Raw genomic sequence first — 14,017 nt, forward strand, 5'->3', positions numbered from 1 at the left:
TAAATTAACATTAACATTACTAAATAATTTAATTAAAATAAATAAAATTATAAATTATAATTTTTAAATTAAAATTAAAATGTATAATTATATTTTTAAAAATATAAATTATATAAAATAAATAAATTAAATTAATTAATTAATTAAGTGCAACGGAAGAGTATTTATTTTTTAAAATAGGTGGAAAAAATTATTATTTAATAATGATAATAATGGCACACATTTCGTGTAAAAGTGATTGGGTAAGGTAGGGTTAGCTTCCAGTGACTTGGCTTCTGCCTGTGCTCAGAGAACATTAAGGCATAAGGCTGCCTGCCCCTACGCTCCTATGCACCTACGCCCTATCACTATGCTATCACATTCTACTCATCCCCAAACCACCATTTATATCTTAACCCTAATTCTAATTTACACAATAATTACATGGATTTCATGAAATTTTCCAAGTTAGTGTATTTGGACAAAAATAATATTTTATTCAATTTTGCATGCAGAATGATTGTTTCATCTAAAAAGTATCTGACTTAGGTCCTGATATTACGTCGAATACAGAATTACCGCCTCACTTAACTAATTAAAAGCTCAAACTGTTGAAGAAACGGATCCATTAATTATTGATTCGCAAATAGAAGTTTCCAACACTACATATAATGAAATACTCCCTCCATCTCATAAGAAGAGTTTCATTTTTCATTTTCGTCCGTCTCAAAACAAGGTATTATTTCATAATTTAGTAATTGTACTACATACCTAATATAATAAATATCATTCCAATTTATAATATATTACGTAAATGCCACCACCTTTATATTACACAATACTAATAAGGGTATTTTCGTATTTTTTACTATAATCCAATATAATACTAATATTAAAAAATCGACGTACAAAAAACAAACGTTATTCTTTATATGGGACGGAGGGAATATTTTATTTTCAAATCCCCTAAGGGATGACTTGGTGGTGTGGAGGTTGGACTTGTAACCGTGAGGTAATTGATTCAAACCTCAGACGCCTCAAGCCACCTACCGCACATAGTTCGCCTAGTGTGACTTGTCTATCAGACCTGATTTGTAGGGTATTAAGTTCAATCGGAGTTTAATACTTTTTAAATTTTAAGTTGAATTTCAAAATAGAATAGTCTATCAATTGAAATTGGTTTTGTTTTTACATAGTGACTTCGAGACTATCATAATTTTTTCTTCACTTATTAATGCCAATTGAAGTTGAATATAACTTTATGTGAATCTTCTTCAACTTTGTAATCACTCTCTTTAACAACTTATAAATACGATGAAACATAAGCTCAATGTGCTTTGTTTTTACATGACGTTTTTTTCCTTTAATTTTATCTATAAAATAATTATACGTATAATAATATATTTGTAATTTAAATAAAAATTAAAAGATATTTTGGTATTAGTGTATAATTATTTTTTCAAAAGATATGAAAAAAAATACTTTGAAGTGAGACAAATGGAAATAATAAGAAAAAAAAAATTTAAATTGAGATAAAAAAAACTACTCCCTCCCGTCCCACATAATTTGTCTCTATTTTTTATTTTCGTTCATCCCAAATAACTTGTCATTTCTATTTTTGGAAATATAATTATGCACTTTAATCGCATTTTAAATTTTAAATTTTATAATTTTCTTAATTTTAATTAAACTATTTATTTATGTTAATTTTAATCTATAATTATTTTTACTAATACACTTTTTAATTACTTACTAATTATATTTTACATAAATTCTCGTGTCTACAGTAATACACTCATATTACATGGGACGGAGGGAGTAATATTTAGATTATTTTCAAACTCAAGCACAAAGTACAGTGGCCAAATCATTCTATTGTTAGCCTCCATTACTACAATGTATTTAGGTTTTTGACGATGGTAACTAAATGACTTTTTGTAACATCGAAACATAAGTTGGTATCTACAATTTTTTTTTTTTAATAAAAATATGAAGAGTGTAAAAATTCAAACTCATGACTTCTTAATTACAAATTCACTCTTATACTATCAAATTATTCCATAATATTTTACTTATGTCAAATAAAATATATATATAAATATTGTATATATATAACATAAATATAAAATCAACTCCTATGTGTGTTGAATTTTGGATGGGGGCCCTTTCAGCATTTAACTCATTTATTTCTTCTTTAATGAAATTCATTTTTTGAAAAAAAGTTAAATATTTAATTTTCAAATTAAGTATACTCCATCGGACTTCATTTTCAATGGGTTTTTTATAATTTTATTTTAGTAAATTAATAATAGTTTTTTTTTTTTTTTTTTTTTTTTTTAACATGAGAATCTACTGCCGCTACCATACAAATTAGACTCGATAAGGCAAGTCATATTAGACGAACTATGTATAACAGGTGACCTAAGGCGTTGGGGTTTGAACCATGACATCACTTACGAGTTCACATCCACATTATCATAAATATATTCGGTTCGATTAACCGAATTGAAAAAAAAAAAAAAGACAAAATTGTCTATAACTTCCTTGTTTTTTTGAAACTCAGCGTAAATTCTCATTTTACTTAAAAAATTCCATAGTGTCACTTTATATTTTAAAAAATATTGAATGAAACTCTACGTGGCTTCGAAAGTCAGCGTAAATCTTCACTTTACTTTAAAAAATTGCATGGCGCCCCTTATACTTTTAAAATTATGAATGAAATCCCCCGCCATGCAAATATATAGATAGAAAATCATTTTCTTATCATACATGAGAGGTTTTATGGTGGTGAGGTTTTATGCGATATTTTTTAAAATAAAAGGGGTGTCATCCAAGTTTTTTAAATATAAGGAGATTTTACGCTAAAGTTCGAAACAAAAAGGAAGTTACGAATAATTTTACCGAAAAAAAATATAAATTATCAAAACCAAAATCGAATTGAATAAAACAAATATGAAGTATTTGTATTTAAATTGAATGTGTTCGATTAACCGAAAATTTAGTTTGATTTAATTTGGTTCTAACGGTTTGATTTGAATTTTTTGTCTACCCCCAAAACAAGAAATTTAATAGAAATTTATTTATCATACGAAATTATATTATTTTAAAAATATAGTGTGTTTGTTTGTGAATTTGAATTTTTGGATTTAGATTACGAATTGTAAAAAATTGAATTTGAATAATTGTTTGATATGATATAAATAGACGTTGATATGATATTTTTAATATAAAATAAATTTGTAAAATAATATAAAAATAATTATTTAATTCATTTTTTTTGAAAAAAAAAATCTGAATTATAAAAATAATAAAACCTACGAGAGAACACAGTATATATTAAAATTAAAATCTAAAATACTAAATAAGTAGCAAAGGCCAGAGAAACACAATATATATTAGGGTTAGCGTAGGTGGGGGTGGCAGCAAATAGCTGCGATGTTTCACGTGCCCATGTTTACTTTAATTTAATTAATTTTTGTTTTATGTGTGCATATGTATCTGTATAATGAATGTATTTTATATTACTCGAGCGTCAGCTAGAAAATATATATGTTTTTATTTTGGAATGTTTAATTATAAAATAAATATTTTATTAAATATTTTACTTTTTTTTACAAATATCTTCGTTTTACATTATATTATTATTTTTGCAAAAATATTATTACACTATTTTTAACTACTCACTGTGTGAATAAATACTATTGTTTCAAAAGTAATTTTATATATATATTTTTTTGGACGGGAGGGAGTACAATTTACACCCCACCCATAGGTTTCTCCTTCTCTTCCTCGATTTCCGAGTTCTTTATTACACGTATAACATTAATACGTACGTACATATGCATTTACGCATCCATTAATATCCCTCCAGAGATGACACAGACACAGACACAGATATAGACACACACTGTAATTAATTAATTGCCGACGACGACCGTTATCATGCACGTATATGAAATTCGTATATTATTATTATTATTATTATTATTATTATAATTAATTATTAATTGCGTTGTGGTAGTCGGCTCGGCTGCATGCAAGCAAGCAAGCAAGCAAGCGAAGCTGATGAGCTGTAGCATCTGATTTCATCGTTCCAATAAAAATAAATCTATTATTTAATTACTCATAACTACACTCAGAGTGCGGACTTCCTGTCACTGCACTGCACTGCATGCCCCATCATCATATTATTATTATTATTATTACTACTACTACTGTACTCAACACTTTGAATAATTAATTAATTAATTTGGGATATGTTTTTTGATTATTTAAAATTGAATATTAATTTGGTCGACAAATGACCCTGAACGGTGGTAGTGATGGAGAGATCGAAGAAGTGGGTGGGCCGGCAGGATCGAAGGAGTGATTTCCCATTGTACGAAACCAAGTGAATGTCAAATGTCAAATGTCCAATGTCCTAAGGCTACTGCACTGCATGTATTTGTATGTACATAGTGTTACTGTGTTGTGTGTCAGTAGCTAATTAAGCGGTGAGGTGAGGTGAGGTGAGGTGAGGTCTCTTCCCTGGGGTTGGGGAGGAGAGAGGTCACTAATGAGTATATACATATATTAATGAATCAATCGTACGGCCACAGTTGCATGCATCTGACGCATGCCAAACAAACAATAAATAAATAAATAAATAAATATAATACTAGTAAGAAGGTAGTACATTAGTACAGAATAGGCAGGCAGGCAGGCTGCTGCTGCTATACACATACTGTTTACTGCTCACTCTGCGACTGCATGTAGTGTTGTCTTCCTAGCCTACCTAAGCTTAGCTTTAGCTCTAGCTTTATAGCTTCTTCACTTTTTTCGATTTTTCTAATCATTTCATACCATTCTATTCATTCATTCATTTACTACGATCGTCAGTGTATAATTTTGAAATTTTTATTATTTAATTTTAAATTAAATAATATATATTAGTATATTTATAATTTAAATAAAAGTAAAAAATATTTCGATATTAATATATTATTATTTTTGAACCCATAACTTCAAGATCACAAGTTTATTCTCGTACCACTCGGTCATTCCTTGTTAATACTCTCTTCATCTCAGAAAACAAGAGACTATTACTGTAGATACGAGAATTTAGATAAAATATAATTAATAAGTAATTAAAAAGTATATTAAGCCTCCTCCAACCCAGCAAAAAAATGGGGGGAGGGGCTCCAACCCACCCCCAAATCCCCCACCTATTTATGGAGTACATAATTGGAGTAACACTGTACCTCCACTCCAAAAATGGAGTGAAGCTTTTGTAGTATTTTGTGGTGTTTGATGTATTTTTGTAATTGTTTTGGTGTATTATGTAATTTTTATTTTTTTAGAATAATGATATATAATTTTATATTTTAAAAAGTTATATGTAATTTTATTTTTTTTTTTTTGAAAAATAATACAATATATAATTTTATTTTTTTAAAAGTGATATATAATTTTATTTTTTCAAAAGTGATTATATTTTGAATTGAATTTCACTAATTAAAAAGATACGATTAGACACTAATTCTTTCGGAAGTTAATTAGTGAGTGTATCTTTGATTATCTATATTGTAAGGACCTCATCACTTGTATTACAGAGTAATGAATTATTTGATTAACAACATATATATTCTTACTTTTTTGTGCTTCGTGTTAATCTATTAAGGATAGGTTGAGAGACCTTTCATTCTTATAAGTTAAAGGAGTTTTTATATTTTTATTATTGTGGGACAATATTCAACACTCTCTTCAAAATAATAATTTTAAAAGTTCATATAAGATCAATACCCAATATAAACACTCTGATTTTATACCATATTAAGAAAATATCTGGGCTTCCAACCTATCAATTTGGTGATATGTGAAGTGGTACTTCACCCTTATAAATTAAGGAAGTTTCCGCATATTTACAAATGTGGTACAATATTTAATACTTCTTCCTCGAAATAAAAGTCTCGAAAATTCATACAAGATAATACTCAATACGTATATCATGACAAGATCTAAACTTACAACCTAAATTATTCACCTTTATAAACTAAAAGAGTTCCGACATATTTACTAATGGAAAACAATATTCAACAATAGTGTAATTTGTCCCTTTCTTATGCTAAATATTACATGTAAAACAGTGAAAATATTTTAATTTTTTTCCTAAAACATAACTTTATATGGAGTATTATATATGTATATGCTAAATTCACCAAACAAAAATATACTAATAAATATAATTTGATTAAATCAAAACTTTGTTACAATTATTAATTTGGGTATTTTCTTTTTTTTTTTTTATTGTTTGAATTTGATAATAAAATAAATATGATATAATATATATTTATTGTTTGAATTTTAATATTAAAATCTAATTCCTTTTTCCTCTCTTCCTCTCTCGTTTTTTTTTCGTTCACTATTTCTATTTATATTCATTCTATCTTACTTGTCATTTAATTAATAAAATATATAATAATATATTTTAAATTTTATAATTTTTTTATTTTTAATTTATAATAATTTGGAAGAAAAAAAACACACCCTTTATATCTTTATGTTGCCTAAATTAAGCCTACAAATATAGATGAAATTATTGATCAACACTAGTTGCAGTAACGGAGAATGAATTTAAATCAAGGCAGAAACGAGTAGAGGAAATGCAAATGCAATTTCATAACATATGTATTTATAAATAATAATATAATAAAAACATTAAAAGTGGCTCCTCCCCTAGTGAGTGACCAAAATTGGGAGCCAAACATGCCCTGCCCAGTCCGCCCTATCACAAAAATAGGGTTCCCATTTCTACTACACATTCACTTCCCTAAATACTATAATATACTCATATTTAATATAATATTATTTTCTACCAAACAAACCCTTCCATAAACAAACAGACATACCAATCCCTCACTCAAATTGGAACATTCCGTATCTTAGCCACCGCAGACAACGGCTGCTTCATCTCGCACGACAGCTTCAGCACCTCCTCTAACTTCACCGGCGCCGACGCATCCTCCGTCCACACAAACTGCCGCACAAGTTTCGCTACCCACAGCGCCACCGTCGTCATCCCCAGATTCTTCCCTGGGCACACGCGCCGCCCTGCGCCGAAAGGAGCCAACCTCAGATCGCAGCCGCGGACGTCTACCTCCGCGCCGCCTAGCTCCGGCAAGAACCTTTCCGGCCTGAATTCCGCCGGTTTCTCCCAAATTTGAGGATCGTGGGTGATTGACCACATGTTGACCATGGCGGTGGTTCCGGCGGGGACAACCATTCCATTGCTGAGAGAGACATCGGAGGTCGACAGCCTGGCCCAGGACAGAAGAGGCCCCGGCGGATGAACCCTCAAAGTCTCCTTCACAACCGCCTGAAGGTACGGCAGCGCCGCCACATCGAAGTCCTTGAGCGGAATGTTGTATCCGACGGCGAGATCTATTTCCCGGCGAAGCCTAGCTTGTACCTCAGGGTACAACACCAGTTCCGCCATTACCCACTCCGTCAGCAGCGCCGTCGTGTCGGTGCCTCTGAAAATCATCTCCTGAAATAATCAAAATTAACACAAAATTAAATTAAAATTTGACAATCAATCAATCAACCGAACGTACCCAAAGAACTGCAATCATATCGTCTTCTCCGAGCTTTTCGTCACCGTCCAAAGACAGCAGAATATCCACAAAATCAGCAGAATCTGAGACGCCATGGCTGCCGTCGGCCGGATTCGTCCTCTCCCGGTGCTGATCGATGATTCTCTTGACAAAGGCTCTCACACGAGGGACTAGAGCTTCACAGCGCGACACGATTCTACAAGGATCGTAAAATTGGGGAAGCCATGGCAGATAATCCGACCAGTTGAAAGCCCCAAGAAGCTCAAACCCTTCCCTAACCATTCCCCGAAGCTCAAAAAGTTCATCACTTTCCGTTACGACGTCGTATCGTTTTCCAAAAACGCTTCCCATGATATTATTGAGAGCCGCCCCTTGTAAATGCTTCCTCAGAGTAACGGCTCCACGGCGCGACTGCTCAGCCGCGATGTTCTTAATCATGGCGGCGCAATCCCCTTGCCGACCTGGCCCGTGGGCGGCGATGCGGCGCGGAGCGAAGAGGTGCGAGGCGGCGATGCGGCGGAGGAGGCGCCAGTAAGTGCCGTTGGGAGCGAATCCGATGGCTCGGCTGAACATGAGGCTCCGAGCCGACTGCTTAATGGGACGATCCGCAAAGTGCGGGGAAGTCAATATCTCCTTAGCCAGCTGGGGATCGGAAGCCACCACCACCGGCGTGGAGCCGAGGCTAAAAGCCATAAGCTTCTTCGCGTTCATTGAGTCAGCCATGGAAGCCAATGATCGGTGAGCCAGGCCGCGGCTCAGAGTGAAAAGGCTGCCGAAAACCGGAAGCCCGCGCGGACCGGGGATGGGAACGGCGCCGGTTCGATTCCGGCCGTTCCTCCAAGCAGCTCCGCCGGGGGAGAAGGCCCACGTCAGCAGCGCGACGGAGAAGAAGGCGGCGATGATTGAAACGATGACGTATTGATCAAGGATGGCGTCGGAGCTAATAACCGCCGGCAGAGTGAATATCCACCAGGTCGAGTCCTTCGCCGCCATTCCCAAATCCATTTTCAGAAAGATTTTTTGGGTGAGTGAGACTGTGAGGGAGAGAGAGAGTGAGCGAACGATGAGAGGGGAGAAAGGAGGAAAGGTATTTATATAGGCGGAGGGCAGGGGTGTTTTAGTAATTTGGTAATATGTGTTAATGATGATTATCTAATCTTTATTTATAAATATGTTATTATCGGGATCATAAGATTCATATATTTATTTATTTATTTTAAATGTGGAATTTAAAAGGATGGGATGGATATTCATGTGTTGGAATGTATGCGATTTATTAATTAAAACATTATTCTATTTGTCTTTTCCAAAAGAGAATTTTTCTATTCAACTATACCAATATAAAATGTGTTGCCCCCTGTTTTCATTCGAGTTTCTTGGTTCTCATTTAAAACAATGTGTTATTAGAGGTTTTATTTAAATATGATAAAGGGAGAAAAAATAATTCCCGGATATTTTATCCGATTTACTGTAAATACTATGAGGGGTATAATTAGTAAATAATTAAAATATATAAGTATAATAAAAATAATTATAAATTAAGATTAATATAACTGATTAGTATAATTAAAATTAAAAAATTACAAATTAAATTTTTTAAAATAAAATTAAAGTGTATAATTTTTTTTTTTTAAAAAAATGATAAAATAAGTGAGACGGAAGAAAATGGAAAAGTGGACATGAAATGTGAGACGGAGGAAGTACTTTCTGTCCACTGCTAAACTCGTCATTTTTCATTTTAGTAGGTGCAAATAAAAAAAATAACTTTTAACTAAATATCAAAATAACTATACTTTTTATTTTTAATATTATTTTTTAAAAATAATATAGACATTACATTATTTTTAACACTACATATCTATAAAATACTAATTTTTCTTAATTCGCTTGCAAAAATCAAATAAAAATATTACCATTGGATAGAGAGAGTATAATTTTATTAAATATTGTATAAAATAAATAATATTGATTGTAATTTAAAAAATATATATATAAGAAACAAACACAGTTTTTTATATATGTTGTCATTTATGCCCGCAAGCACCGGGAGTGTCACTTTATTAAGTTATGATATTATTTTGTTATTTTTTATATGGGTAATGTTGTTGATATTTTAAATATATATACTATTATATCTCAATAAATTATATATAATATAAATATTATTTTGTAAATAATAAAATTTTATATAATACTTATTTATAATTAACTTAAAACTATTTTTATAAAAAATAAATTTTTTTAAATCTATATAAAAATATTTATTTACTTAGGGGAGATATATAAACTTAAACATTTAGAATTAGTAACATATGTTTAGAAATTTAATTAAATTAATTTGTATTTATGAAGTAAGTTAAAAGATGAATAAGTTTTACTAATAATATAAAATAATTATTTTTATGTGGCATAGGGAGATAATATAATAGATTATTAATAATCATTCAACTAATTAGAAAATGATTAAACCTTGTTAAGTATCTCACATTGGATGTAATGTTGGGATTCCCCTACCTTATAAGGGGTGAAGGGGGTTGAATTTCATATGGTAAATTGGCGAGAACAAAGACATCATCAATGACTAATGGGTAAAAATTATACTCCCTTCATCCTATATATATATATTTATTTGCTTTTTGCACAAAATTTTAGAAATATTAGTATTATATAGGGATAAAGTAGAAATAAATATAAAAAGACTAAATTAACCCTATTAGTATTGTATGATATAAATGTAATGACATTTGTGTAATATATTGTAAATTAAAAAGGTATTTGTAATGTTAGGTAAATAATACTGTTACTAAAAAATAAATAAATACTTTATTATGATACGAACCAAGATAGAAAAATTAATAAATTGTTAAGGGATAAAGAAAATATATAAAGAATAAGATTATAAATAATATATTACGATGTTCAAAAATATTTCGAATGAGTTAAAATAATAAACTATAAAGAATTGTGTATGAAATCCAATAGTAACATCATTTTCACCTTTGTAAATATTAGATGGTGCCATTTATAATTGAATATTATTATTTTTTAATTTAATATACAAAATAATAAGAAATAAAAACTCATAATAAGTTAAAAACAATCAATATACTCTATTCATCCGATTTTAAGGGTGATATTTATATTTTGCTTTATTATACTTAATATAAAAAAATACTTATATTTGTATACTTTTTTATACAAATATCATTTTATTAGTATTATAAAACATTAATAAAAGTATTTTTGTAATTTTTTTAAAAAAAATTTATATTTATAATAATTAATATTCAAATATGAACATAAACTTCTGCTTATCAACACAACAATTAATTAAAGACTATGAGTATAATAATTGAACTTATTAAAACTATATTAATGCATTTGACTAAAATATCTATAATATTCGCCTATATATACTATATCTCATCTCTTATATAAATACATCTATCCTTATTCAAAAAGCCCATTGAACCAATTCAGACAGCACAAGCAGAGTGGCTCCAAGTCCAAAATTAAATAAGCCCAAACTAAGGATAATAAATAATAAATTTACAACTAAAAAAGTTATTATACATTTTAAGATATTTTTAAATTAATTATGATACAAGAATAACGAGGCTGAACTATCAAAGTAATTGATCTTAACTACTATATTAAAAAGTTAATATAGTCCTTTTAAACAGTGAAATATGAAAAAATAAAAAATAAAAAATAGTTTTATAGACATAAATTGACACATTATACCAAGTTTGGAAAGAAAAGGGACAATAATAAAGAAATAAAAGCTTACATTTAAACAATTTGATTATCAATACTATATTACAATGTACAAACATGTTTCCATCGACTTAAGATAATAAACTATAAAGATTTTGTAGCATAACTTTCACTTTTAAAAATATTAGATAGTATCAACCTCGGTCTAGATAATTTGAGTGTTTTACTGTGGATACAAAATCTAGGTAAAATATAATTAGCAAGTAATTAAAAAATGTATTAATAAAAAATAATTATTGTATAATAAAAATAATTATAAAATATAAAATTTAAAATATGATTAAAATGAATAATTATGTTTTTAACCATAAATAAAAAATAAATAAAAAATTACAATAAATTACAGACAATTAATACAGAGGTAAAACCGTGTAATAAAAATTTCCACCTACTAACAATATAATTAAGAGTTTGGTTATAATCATTGCACTTACTAAAACTCTATTAACGCAATTGACTAAAATACCCTTATCATCTGCTATATATAGAGCACTTCTTCTCTATTCTTTTCATCACTCGTCAGCCATTACCTTCCCTCTCGTCTCAGTAGCTTACTTAAAACAAAAATGGAGTTGGGAATGACGACGAAGGACTCGACCTGGTGGATGTTCACTCTCCCGGCGTTTATGAGCTCCGGCGGCTTCCTTGACGGATACCTCATCTTGTCGTTAGTCGCGGCCTTTATCTCCGCCGTGCTGCTGACGTGGGCGCTTTCTCCCGGCGGAACTGCTTGGAGAAATGGCCGGAATCGGAAGGGCGCCGTCGCCATTCCCGGTCCACGTGGACTTCCCATTCTGGGCAGCATCTTTACTCTGAGCCGCGGCTTGGGTCACCGATCCTTGGCTTCAATTGCTGAATCAATGGGTGCCAAGAAGCTTATGGCATTCAGCGTCGGCTCGACGCCGACTGTGGTGGCTTCCGATCCTCAAGTGGCTAAGGAGATATTGACTTCCCCACACTTTGCGGATCGTCCTATCAAACAGTCGGCTCGGAGCCTGATGTTCAGCCGAGCCATTGGATTCGCTCCCAGCGGTACTTACTGGCGCCTCCTCCGCCGCATCGCCGCCTCGCACCTCTTCGCCCCCCGCCGCATCGCCGCCCACGAGGCGGGGCGTCAGGAGGACTGCGCCGCCATGATTAGGAACATTGCGGCGGAGCAGTCGCGGCGGGGAGCGGTGTCGCTGAGGAAGCATTTACAAGGCGCGGCTTTGAATAATATTATGGGAAGCGTATTTGGAAAGCGTTATGACGTGGACAGTGATGAGCCTGAACTTGCGGAGCTTCGGGAGATGGTTAGGGAAGGGTTTGAGCTGCTGGGAGCTTTCAACTGGTCGGATCATCTGCCATGGCTGTCGAGCTTGTACGATCCCTGCAGAGTGGTGGCGCGCTGCGAAGCTCTCGTCCCACGTGTCAGGGCCTTCGTCAAGGGGATCATCGATCAGCACAGATCGTCTTCGTCGGGGAAGGGCGATTCAGATTCTGCTGATTTTGTTGATATTCTGCTGTCTTTGGATGGTGACGAGAAGCTCAATGAAGATGACATGATTGCAGTTCTATGGGTATGCTTTAGATATATTGGAGTAAAATTAATTGATGATTAATTTCTGCAATTAATTAATCTCAATCTCAGGAGATGATCTTCAGAGGCACCGACACGACGGCGCTGCTGACGGAGTGGGTGATGGCGGAGCTGGTGTTGTACCCTAAGGTACAAGCCACACTGCGTGAGGAAATCGACCGCGCCGTAGGGAATAATCCTTCCCTCACCGACGCCGACGTGGCGGCGCTGCCGTATCTTCAGGCGGTGGTGAAGGAGACTCTGAGGGTTCATCCGCCGGGGCCGCTCTTGTCCTGGGCCAGGCTGTCCACTTCCGACGTCTCTCTCAGCAACGGCATGGTTGTCCCCGCCGGAACCACCGCCATGGTCAACATGTGGTCGATAACCCACGACCCTCAAGTCTGGGAGAACCCGTCGGAGTTCCGGCCTGAGAGGTTCGTACCGGGAATGGGCGGCGCCGACGTTGACGTCCGCGGCTGTGACCTGAGGCTGGCTCCTTTCGGCGCAGGGCGGCGCGTGTGCCCCGGGAAGAATCTGGGGATGACGACGGTGGCGCTCTGGGTGGGGAAGCTAGTGAGGCACTTCGAGTGGGCGGAGAACGCGGCGGCGCCGGTGGATCTCGCCGAGCTTTTGAAGCTGTCCTGCGAGATGAAGCTTCCGCTGTCTGCTGTCGCCACCCCGCGCCGCCATATATATAATTAATTAATTAATTAAATAATATTATTGCAATTTCAATTTTAATGGATCATCGATCCTAGCTAGCTAGCTAGCTGCTAGTTAATGTTATTTTCATTTGAGTCGGAGTCGAAGTCAAAGTCAATGTCAGAGTCGAATAAGAGTTCATGCTTCCTTGCTTGCTATGCTTTTTTTATCTATATATATTTTTTATTTATCTTCAATAAACTATATTTGTATGCATTTAAATTTTCTCATTTTTTTTTATAAAATAAAATAAATTATATATATACTTTATTTGTGTATTATATAAGATTTTTTTTTCCCTAAAAGATGGAGTAATATCTATATTAAAATTTTCTTTATTGATGATTTTGTAATTAATTTTGGAGAATTTTCATAATATTATTAAAATATTTTGTCAAATAGAATTGTA

General features: G+C 33.0%; 2 protein-coding genes across 2 annotated transcripts; one reads left to right on the top strand and one right to left on the bottom strand.

Annotated features, from left to right (window-relative positions):
- Positions 1 to 6,612: 6,612 nt before the first annotated feature.
- LOC127258582 (cytochrome P450 78A7-like) lies at positions 6,613 to 8,631 on the bottom strand. The gene is made up of 2 exons (XM_051285483.1): positions 7,572 to 8,631; positions 6,613 to 7,504 (listed from the first exon to the last, which is right to left on the bottom strand). Exons 1-2 carry the CDS (start codon positions 8,574 to 8,576, stop codon positions 6,878 to 6,880), a joined length of 1,632 nt encoding a protein of 543 aa, XP_051141440.1. The 5' UTR covers positions 8,577 to 8,631; the 3' UTR covers positions 6,613 to 6,877.
- Positions 8,632 to 11,714: 3,083 nt separating this feature from the next.
- On the top strand, positions 11,715 to 13,760 carry LOC127258308 (cytochrome P450 78A7-like). Its single transcript, XM_051285105.1, has 2 exons — positions 11,715 to 12,907; positions 12,979 to 13,760. The coding sequence occupies exons 1-2, from the start codon at positions 11,915 to 11,917 to the stop codon at positions 13,606 to 13,608; spliced, it is 1,623 nt and encodes a 540-aa protein (XP_051141062.1). The 5' UTR covers positions 11,715 to 11,914; the 3' UTR covers positions 13,609 to 13,760.
- The last annotated feature ends 257 nt before the right edge of the window (positions 13,761 to 14,017 follow it).

Source organism: Andrographis paniculata, unplaced genomic scaffold (genome assembly GCF_009805555.1).
Source record: "Andrographis paniculata isolate CXL003 unplaced genomic scaffold, ASM980555v1 Contig59END, whole genome shotgun sequence".
Lineage (NCBI taxonomy): Eukaryota > Viridiplantae > Streptophyta > Magnoliopsida > Lamiales > Acanthaceae > Andrographis > Andrographis paniculata.

Excerpts from the sequence above, each read along its gene's own strand:
- LOC127258582 (XM_051285483.1), bottom strand. The coding sequence starts at position 8,576 with ATGGATTTGGGAATGGCGGCGAAGGACTCGACCTGGTGGATATTCACT. Across the intron at positions 7,505-7,571 it reads ATATGATTGCAGTTCTTTGG|GAGATGATTTTCAGAGGCAC; the intron begins GTACGTTCGGTT and ends TGATTATTTCAG.
- LOC127258308 (XM_051285105.1), top strand. The coding sequence starts at position 11,915 with ATGGAGTTGGGAATGACGACGAAGGACTCGACCTGGTGGATGTTCACT. Across the intron at positions 12,908-12,978 it reads ACATGATTGCAGTTCTATGG|GAGATGATCTTCAGAGGCAC; the intron begins GTATGCTTTAGA and ends TCTCAATCTCAG.